The sequence below is a fragment of the Pristis pectinata genome, chromosome 3 (genome assembly GCF_009764475.1).
Source record: "Pristis pectinata isolate sPriPec2 chromosome 3, sPriPec2.1.pri, whole genome shotgun sequence".
Taxonomy (NCBI): domain Eukaryota; kingdom Metazoa; phylum Chordata; class Chondrichthyes; order Rhinopristiformes; family Pristidae; genus Pristis; species Pristis pectinata.
The window spans coordinates 144,326,982-144,337,278 of record NC_067407.1 but is presented as its reverse complement, the minus strand read 5'-3'; the positions used below and the strand labels follow the sequence as shown (position 1 = coordinate 144,337,278).

The 10,297-nt window shown below is 52.7% G+C and overlaps 1 protein-coding gene across 1 annotated transcript in view; it reads right to left on the bottom strand.

Moving 5' to 3' along the window:
- Positions 1–1,425: 1,425 nt before the first annotated feature.
- Positions 1,426–10,297, bottom strand: part of ctsba (cathepsin Ba) — a 10,674-nt gene continuing 1,802 nt past the window's right edge. Inside the window, exons 3-10 of the mRNA XM_052012733.1 lie at positions 7,704–7,789; positions 7,306–7,420; positions 3,697–3,815; positions 2,887–2,972; positions 2,570–2,713; positions 2,151–2,267; positions 1,924–2,052; positions 1,426–1,779 (exon numbers count right to left, since the gene is read on the bottom strand). Of these exons, the coding sequence (XP_051868693.1) occupies positions 1,694–1,779; positions 1,924–2,052; positions 2,151–2,267; positions 2,570–2,713; positions 2,887–2,972; positions 3,697–3,815; positions 7,306–7,420; positions 7,704–7,789 (882 nt within the window). The 3' untranslated portion in view covers positions 1,426–1,693. The remainder of the gene's footprint in view (positions 1,780–1,923; positions 2,053–2,150; positions 2,268–2,569; positions 2,714–2,886; positions 2,973–3,696; positions 3,816–7,305; positions 7,421–7,703; positions 7,790–10,297) is intronic.

Below are 10,297 nucleotides of genomic sequence, written 5' to 3'. Positions count from 1 at the left end.
TAAATCTCCTCTGCACCCTCTCTAAAGCTTCCACATCCTTCCTATAATGAGGCGACCAGAACTGAACACAATACTCCAAGTGTGGTCTAACCAGAGTTCTATAGAGCTGCAACATTACCTCACAGCTCTTGAACTCAATACCCCGACTAATGAAGGCCAACACTCCATACGCCTTCTTAACAACCCTATCGACCTGCACGGCAACCTTGAGGGATCTATGGACGTGGACCCCAAGATCCCTTTGTTCCTCCACACTGTTAAGAGTTTTGCTATTAACCTTGTATTCTGCCTTCAAATTCGATCTCCCGAAGTGTATCACTTCACACTTTTCTGGGTTGAACTCCATCTGCCACTTCTCAGCCCAGGTCTGAGCCTGTTTTCTCAGTCCACACTAGTCAACTTCTCCCTCATCCCATTGTAGTCTCCCTCGTTTAGGCATAATACTGGTTTTACATTGAACTATTGCACCATCCATTTGTATTAGAAATGCAATCATACCATGATCCACTCTTTCCAGGAGGATCCCTAACTACAAGATCATTAATTTTACCTGTCTCATTGCACAGGACCAGATCTAAGATAACATTTTTCCTTGTAGGTTCACTAACACGGTAGTGTAGCAGTTAGCGTAACGCTATTACAGCGCCAGCCACCCGGGTTCAATTCCGGCCACTGTCTGTACATTCTTTCCGTGTCTGCGTGAGTTTCCTCCGGGTGCTCCGGATTCCTCCCACATTCCAAAGACGTACGGGTTAGGAAGTTATGGGTGTGCTATGTTGGCACCGGAAGCGTGGCGACACTTGCGGGCTGCCCCCAGAACACTCTACGCAGAAGATGCATTACACTGTGTTTCAACGTACATGTGACTAATGAAGAAATCTTATCCTAACATGCTGATAGTGACTAACAATGCAGGCAACTTAGCTGGCATGGACAAGTTGGGCCAAAGGGCCTGTTTCTATGCTGTGGGACTCCATGACTCCACTTTCAACAGATTGTGCACACACAGCCTCAGATCTCCCCTTTCGTACCTTTTGGAATTTGTATCAACTCAATTCTTATTAAAGTGTAATATCTCAAACTGCTCCAGATGAAATATCATTTGCCACCTCCAACAGTCCACATCTCCCCAAGTTCTGCACCGTCCTCTTCACAGCTCACTGCACTGGTGTCAACTGGAAGTTCAAGACTTGGTGTAAAGAGAAGCAGTGGTGCAGAACTCCTCACCTCCCTCCATACAGAAAGTACCCACATCTCTGTTCCCACCAGCACAGAGGTCACGCCTTCACCAGGACTGCAGCGGCCTATGGCAGCTTTCCCAGGTCAGCTGGGAATGGGCCACGAATGCTCAGCACACCTTGCATGGCCACCTGGGCTACCTCGATAATCACTCAGCATTCAAAATAATTTGAAGCAAAAATAGAAGAAACTTTAAAAATCTATATTTAGGTACAATCGATGTTGATTTAAGATGATCTGTGTTAGTGTCCTGATTACTTTAGAAAGCAGCTTCAGCAGTCGTGTGATAAATGAGAAAGCAGAGAAGTGAAGGTGAGAGACGGTTGCTCATCGCTCTGACTGACGGGGCATTGCACTGGGATTGTTCGAACCACGCCTGGCTCTGCATTGTGGCGGGCATGCTCCTCGCTTCATGCAGCAGTGGGACAGTGTCCGGCTCCAGGCACAGGGCCTGCTAGTAGCTGGTCTCGTGAGGGATTCCCGCCACAACTTCCTCCTCGATCCCACACTCGTTGCTGCCCCTCAGGATCTTCACAAAACCTGACAGGCAAAGGGAATAATGAGAGGAGGGAGAGTGGTCAGAGGACCTCCCCCTCACCACGTCCCACAGAGCACAGCACCCCCTCCCTCAAGAGCCACAAACTTCTCCCCCCCACCCACCCCCCTTGGCCCCCCCCAACTCACCGTGATCGCCCCAATCAGTGTTCCAGGAGTTGGCGATCAGCCAGTAGGGGGTCCCGTCCTCCTCACCCCAGCCCAGAATCTTGATGGCGTGGCCGCCAACAGCCTCCCCAACCTTGTGCTGGTAAACACCTGGGGGGGGGAGAGAGAAAGAGACCGTGAACCAGTGGGCAGCTGCAGGCCCTCACCCCAGGGGATTGGGGACCCGCCCAGGGGATCTGGAGACCCACCTGACTTGTACTGCAGGAAGTCGGTGTAGACCAGCAGTGCTCCCTCCACCGGCCCGTTCTTGTAGATCTCCTTCATGATGTCCTCGGGGTCGGAACTCACACTGTACGAAGACAGACCTATGGAGAGAGAATCGGCTCAGTCACCACAGGTCCCACACCCTGCAGCCACGGAACGTGGGAGACCCAGCCCAGAGCGAGCTCAAATCAGGGGGCCGTGAGGGGAGTACCCGGACCCACCAATCGGGGGCCACACCCAGACACACCAATCAGAAGCAGGAGGCCACTAGGCCACTCAAATGTTTCCTGTGCTTCCCACAAGCCTCAGTGACTGACCCTCTGGCTCACCACCACAGCACCCCGACCCTGGAGAAGGAATGTCCCCTGGGACTGCACTGCCCCCCCACCCCGGCTCCACTCACCGTAATGTTTGTCCTTCAGGTAGTCAGGGGTGTAGCCAGACTCACACACCCTGGTGCACTGCGGCGTGGAGATCTCCCCAGTGCAGGGGGGCCGCGATCCATTAACGTGGTGCTCACATGGGGGGATGGAGTACGGACGGCAACCTGTGGAGAACCAGGGGAGAGGGGTGGTGAGGGGGGGACAGAGAGAGAGGGAGGTTGCAGGGGGAGAACAGTATCAACATCTTCCCATTTGTGAAGCAGTGCCCCCCTCCCTATCCATCCCACCTCTTCCCCAACCCCTCCTCCCCACTCCCCCCCGCACTGCCAGCACTGACCTGTGTGGGAGTTGTACAGCCCTCCAGTCACCAGTCCCTCCTGTGTCCAGTATCTCCAAGCCTCTGATGGGTAGCCCCCGTTGCAGCTGGGAGAGGAGAGACCAGTTTAAACAGCAGCACCCAGTCTGAATAAAACGGGGGAAGGGGGGGGGGGTTATACGTCCATGTTCACTGCTCTGGGCCTGTACTCGCTGGAGTTCAGAAGGATGAGGGGGGATCTCATTGAAACCTCCCGAATATTGACAGGCCTGGATAGAGTGGACATGGAGAGGTTGCTTCCAGTAGTGGGAGAGTCCAGGACCAGAGGGCACAGCCTCAGAATAGAAGGACGTCCCTTTACAGCAGAGATGAGGCGGAATTTCTTTAGCTAGTGGGTGGTGAATCATTGCCACAGAGGCTGTGGAGGCCAAGTCATTGGGTGTATTTAAAGCGGAGGTCGATAGATTCTTGATTAGTAAGGGCGTCAAAGGTTATGGGGAGAAGGCAGGAGAATGGGGTTGAGAGGGAAAAATAAATCAGCCATGATCAAATGGCAGCAGACTCGATGGGCCAAATGGCCTAATTCTGCTCCTATGTCCTATGGATTTCTCAGCTCCCTCCACCCTGCCACGAACTGCTGACTTTCACCTTCCAGACTCCACGAGTCCTGCCATCAGGTGCCCTTGTTCGCTTCACTCATGCCTGCACATTTCCCACACCAGAGGGTCTGGATTTTGGTGCTCCCAGCCTTCAACAGCACATGGATGCCTGAACATTCTTCATTCCCCAATGGCCAACGCTCATCACCTCTCGTTAAGCAGAAACACTTACCCATTCCCGCATTCACTTTCACAGCAAGTCAGGAGGTCTTCGGCAGAGATCTCCACACTGACCTGGCCCTTGGAGTGGATACAGATCCTATCCGACATGGCTTCCACCGCTCCAAAGGCCTGGGGAGGAGCAAACATCTCATCAACAGAACACTGGAACCACAGCAGGCAGCCCCTGACCACATGGGCGGACCTCTATCCTAGTTCCATCCCCTTGCTGTGTCTAAATCTCAACATCTTTGATTTAAGATATCATTCAACTCAGCCTTTAAATAATTCAGGTTTTGTCTCATGCTCTTCGTGAGAAAGAATTGCTTCTTGTTCCTCCAAGTTTCTTAAAGGCTTGTCTGTGATGTTCTGGTTACAGACCTCGTTCAAGATCCCAGCTCAGAATCTACCAGATTGTCATTAAAACCACCTGTTGGAGAAGGCAGCCTTCAGGTGATCTGGCCAATACCAGACTCAAGACCCAAACTCCCACCAGAGGCCACAGACCTGAAATAAAACCAGAAAATGCTGGAAACACTCAGCAGGTCAGGAGTTAGTGTTTCAGGTGGGAGACCATGTGTAGAACAGTCTGCCCGAGGTTGTTCCTCTCTCCACAGGCGCCACCCGACCTGGTTCCAATCTCCTCTGGTTTTATTGAGGTCTAACCTGGGCTTTGGCTCCACCGTGGGCTGAGCAAGGTGACAATCAGAATCCAATGGCCCTGCTCTACTTCCCCGAGGGAGATGGCAGGAAATCTAACCCGGTGAAGCCTCTGTCAGTCCACAGCTTCCAGTCTAGGGGCAGAATTCTGTTGCTCTGCTAAAGGACAGATGATCAACCATCCTTGGCGTGGACCCCACCCGCCCCCGTCCTACCCCCATCCCCGGCGCAGTCCCCATCCACCACCATCCCCCACCCACCCCCGGTGCAGACCCCACACACCCACCACCGTCCCCGGCGCGGACCCCACCCACCACTGGGCCCCAGCTTCTGCCACACGGTTTTTGTGAAGGAGGGGCGATACTTTGTGTTTACACCTATTGGCAATTAGAGTGAAAGGTGATGGTACTGAAATGTAAATGGTGCCGAGGGGGTTTACAGGGTGGGTACGGAGATAGTTTCCCCCAGTGCGGACATCTAGAGTAAGGCGTCACTTAATTCAAGAGGAGATGGAAAGAAATATTTCCTTTCAGGGGTTGAGAGTCTGTGGGGTTCTCTGCCCCGGGGGGCTGTGGAGGTAAAGTCACTGAATATATTCGAGGCAGAGACAGACAAACATTTACCTATGATGGAATTGAGGGGGGGGGAAAGTGGTGTTGGGGCCAAGATTGGATCAACCGTTGCCTTACTGACTGGAGCACTGAGTGTGCAGTCCCTGCTCCCATGTCTCACGTAGAGCAGGTATAACCAGCGAAGAACTCCAGACTGTCAGCTCACTGTCCCTCATTCACAAAGGGTCACAAACGTCTGACACACCCCACACCTCAGCAAAGGAAGAACCTCCTCCCAACCTCTTCACCACAAAACTCTCCCTCACAGCCCAGGGAGTGGAAGGGAGCACGAGCTGTTGATCAGACAGTTGGGCAAGTAACGAAACAGTGAAAGTTCCTGACACTGAGGCAAAGTGTTTGGTGGCAGTTCCAAGGGTTGACACATGGTAACTCACATTTAGCAGCGAGCTGGACATGGTGTATGGGGAGAGGGGAAGTGTCTCTCTGGTCCAGACAGAGCCAAGATTCCAAGGGCAACAGATGTCAGAGATTCGACAGTGAGAGGAGTGGCCAGAGACAGGAATCCAGGACGGAGAGTTGTCTCCCTGGTGTCGGGTCACGGCCGTCACTGAACACTTCAGGGCATCGTAGAAGAGGGAGGTCACCGTGGTACCAAGGACACAGATCGACAGTTGAACAAGACACCTCTGGGCTGTGCTTGGAGCACTATGGCCAGTTCTGGCCTGCACAGTGCAGGAAGGATGTGATTCAGCTGGAGAGGGTGCAGACAAGATTCACGAGGATGTTGCTGGGACTGGGGGGCTCGAGTTATCAGGAGGGACTGGGACAGTTTCCCTTGGAGCAATGGAGGCTGAGCGGTGACGTGACTGAGATACGTACGATTATGAGAAGCATGGACAAAGTCGACAGCCAGGGTCCGTTTCCCAGGGGAGGGGTGTTGAAAACAAGACAGCAGAGGCTGAAGGTGAGGTTTACAGGGGATCTGAGGGGTAGTTTTTTCACACACAGAGTAGTTGGTGTGTGGAATAAGCTGCCAGGGGAGGTGGTGGAGGCACGAACAGGAACATTGAAGAGGCACCAGGACAGGTACTTGAATGGACAGGGAGATGGAATTAACGCAGGCAAGTGGGGTTCATATAGATAGGCATGGTGGTCAGCATAGACATGGTGGGCTGAAGGGCCTGTTTCTGAGCTGTACACCTCTGTGACTGAGAGAGAGCCCCTGGGTGGACAGGAACTCAGGGGCTGTGGGTTACCTGGAAAATTCAATGTTCAAACTGTTGGGTTGCAGACTAACAGAACGTGAGCAGATTCCACATCTGCAGTCTGTGCCTCAACAGTAGGTGGGCAGTGAGGGGAGGAAACCCAAATCAGTCCAGTCGGCAGAGCAGACACGGGGGGTGACAAGGCCCAAGGGTGGAGCGCAGGTTGCAGGGAGTCTGAGAAGTGAGGCAGGTGTCCTGAGCGTCGATGGGGACGTGTGGCTACCACAGAGACATAGCTGGAGCAAGTGCTGGGCCTCCACATTCCAGGGGAGAGAACCTTCAGGAGTGACCAGTGAGGCTGGAACAGAGCAGGGGGCACTGATCAAGGAGTCCGTCACCATGGTGAAGAGGGAGGACGTCCCGGAAGAGTCTGCAAATGGGGCCAGGTGGGTGGCGATTAGGAACAGGGGCGATCGCTTAGCTGGGGCAGTTCTACAGGCCCAACAGGAGATAGAGCAGATATATTGACAAATCACAGAGGTCCCAGAGCACTAGGGTCACAGTAGTGAGGGATTTTAACTTCCCAAATATTAACTGGGACCACCTTAGAGGGAAAGAATTAAGGGCCTGGCAATTTCAGTTTTGTAAAACAGGACCTGACTAGGGAGGGCAGGGAGCAGGTGACTCTGCAAGTGGACTTAGCCAAAATAGACATCTTGGTTGGCACGGGCCAAAGGGCCTGTTTCTGCACGATATGGTTGTGACTGTGGGAGTCATTCGACGGAACAGTCACAGGGGACTCCTGGACTACTGCACCTTGCCCTCCCCTGCACTACTGCCCCCTGGCCACCCCTCCCTGCACTACTACCCCACGGCCACCCCTGTATTAGTGCCCCAGCCCACCCAAGTCACCAACCACCCCAGATGCTGCAGTCAAGGGTAAACAGGAACTACCTGCTGACGGGGGCAATGATTCACCAGGCTGGGGGACTGCCTGCTGACGGGGGGGGATCCATCCAGGGAGCAGGACTGTGCCAGTGCCAGTGCCCAGATTGATCTGCCTACAGTGAGGATCCCTGGTCACGGCGGCACAGCTGGACATCACGGAGTTGGGATCTTGGTTGGGGGTGTCAGGAGGGGCATGGGGGTGGGGGCAAGGGATCTGGTCTGCCCAATGGTCCTTACCCAACACGATCCACAGGAGCCCTGGTCACGGATCTCCTTAATGGTTGGGCAGTGCGGCCATTGCTCCCGGGAATCGAAGCTCCTCGGCAGCTTCATGACGGCCACGTTCTGAGACCTGATGCAGGAGAAAGGACCATGAGGAAGATCTGGTCTCCTGCACCCACCTCCTCCTCAACTCTGCCCCAAATCCTCAGCAGCAGCACCACCCCCAAAACCGCAGCAAGAGCAAGAGTGTCTACACACTGCTGGCACTGACACCCCTCCCCACATCCCCCAAACCTCCTCCACCCCGCCTCACACCTTGCCCCCATGTCCCCCAAACCTCCCCCCATGTCCCCCAAACCTCCCCTGCCTCACACCATCTCTCAGCACCACCGGACAGTTTTCCCCTCCCTCACCTCAGGGGCAGTCGGGGTCCATTCAGGACGGTCCCACAGAGACTCTTCACCAGGCTGAAGGGAACATTTTGGAAATTCTGGCCAGCCTGAAAACAAGGACAAGCAGTTAGCTCCCGTCCCAACACTGCACCCCTCATCTTCCCTCCCCCACCCCAACACCCACCTCCGGTCCCTTCACCCCCTTCCCCCCCCCCCCCACCCAAAGGACACCCACTTTCCCAGGCTGAATAAAAAGCAGAGATGAGAGAATCAGGTTTATTATCACTGACAGACGTCATGAAATGTTTTGCGGCAGCAGTACAGAGCAAGACACAAAAATTACTACGTTACAAAAATAAATAAATCGTGCAGCAGAAGAATAATGAGGTAGTGTTCATGGACCGTTCACAAATCTGACGGCGGAGGGGAGGAAACTGTTCCTGAATCGTTGAGTGTGGGTCTTCAGGCTCCTGCACCTCCTCCGATGGTAGTAACGAGAAGAGGGCATGTCCCAGATGGTGAGCGTCCTTGGTGATGGATGCCGCCTTCTTGAGGCACCACCTCTTGAAGATGTCCTCGATGGTGGGGAGGGTTGTGCCTGTGATGGAGCTGGCTGAGCCTACAACCCTCTGCAGCCTCTTTCGATCCTGTGCATTGGAGCCTCCGTACCAGGCGGTGATGCAACCAGTCAGAATGCTCTCCACCGTACATCTGCAGAAACTTGCAAGAATCTTTGGTGACGTACCAAATCTCCTCAAACTCCTAATGAAGTAGAGCCACTGATGTGCCCTCTTTGTGATTGCATCAGTGTTGGGCCCAGGACAGATCCTCTGAGATGTTGACGTTCAGGAACTTGAAGCTGCTCACCCTTTCCACTGCTGACCCCTCAATGAGGACTGGTGTGTGTTCTCCTGACTTCCCCTTCCTGAAGTCCACAATCAGTTCCTTGGTCTTGCTGATGTTGAGTACAAGGTTGCTGTTGCGACACCACTCAACCAGCCGATCTATCTCACTCCTGTACGCCTCCTCATCGCCATCTGAGATTCTGCCAACAACAGTGGTGTCGTTGGCGAATTTATAGATGGTGTTTGAGCTGTGCCGAGCCACACAGTCCTAAATGTTGAGCAGTAAGCTAAGCAGGCGTCCTTGAGTTGCACCTGTGTTGATTGGCAACGAACTGAAGGTTGTACCGGATATAAAAAGCAGCTGTGAATACCCAGAAGATTTCAGAACGGAAATCAGAGCCCGAGACAAGATTGGCCAGAAATGTACAAACTGATAATTAGAGTTTTACAAACATTTAAACGTTAATGAGGCGAGCTCTGGTCGTATGAACTGATGACGGAATCAAGGAGTTGCAGCTGGTTTACTCCATAATTTGCCTTGGTCCCCAGAGGATTTCATCACCCCAGAGATTCAGGGAAGGTTCCGTTACGAAGGAAGCCAGTAAATGGAACTGAAACCACTGGTCAGCTCAACTGCCAAAAGGACAAAGAAACTATTAAAAAATTCATAACTGGGACTTGGAAAAATTCAAGAGGTTCAAGCAAGTTGAAATGGTAATCATGTTCCATCAATTACTGGAGTTCTTTGAAGCAACAAAATAGGTGGTGGTGTTGGCAGTGAAGATGGTTATCAGGGTTTACAGAGGGATCTTGATCAGCTGGTGTGTGGACTGAGGAAGGGCAAATGGAGTTTAATTCGGATAAGTACAAGGTGTTGTGTTTTGAGGAGACAAATCAGGGCAGGACTTGCAGAGTGAACGGTAGGGCCCTGGGGTGTGTGGGGAACAGAGGGACACGTGACAATAATGAACCAATTCCAACCTAGGGGTACAGGTACATGGCTCTCTGAAAGTGGCAACACCGGTAGACAGGGTGGTGAAGACGACGTTTGGCACGCTGGCCTTCATCAGTCAGAGTATTCAGGGCAGGTCAAAGTATAGAAGGAGATAGAGAGCTCAGTGAGACTGTGTCATGACAACAACCTTTCCCTCATGTCAGCAAAAAAGAGCTTTGATTTTGGGAAGGGGGGCAGAGCACATGTTCCTGTTTCCATGAATGGTGCTGAGGTCAAGAGGGTTGAGATCTTCAAGTTCCTAGGCGTGAACATCACCAACACCTGTCCTGGTCCAACCACATAGACACCACGGCCAAGGAAGCTCACCAGCGCCTCTACTTCCTCAGTTTGGCTGTCCCAGTTGACCCTCACCAGTTTTAAAATTGATGCACCACAGAAAGCATCCTCTCCAGATACATCACAGCTTGGTATGGACTCTGTCTACACTTCTTGCTGCCTCAGGAAAGCAGCCAGCATAATCAAAGAACCCACCCACCCCGGACATTCTCTCTTCTCCCCCCTCCCATTGGGCAGAAGATACAAAAGCCCGAACCACCAGGCTCAAGCACAGCTTCGATCCTGCTGTTATAAGACTACTGAACGGTTCCCTTATACGATGAGATGGACTCTTGACCTCACAATCTACTTCATTATGACCTTTCACCTTATTGTCTGCCTGCACTGCACTTTCTCTGTAGCTGTAACACTTTATTCTGCATTCTGTTATTGTTTTCCCTTGTACTACATCAATGCACTGATGTGATGAAATGATCTGT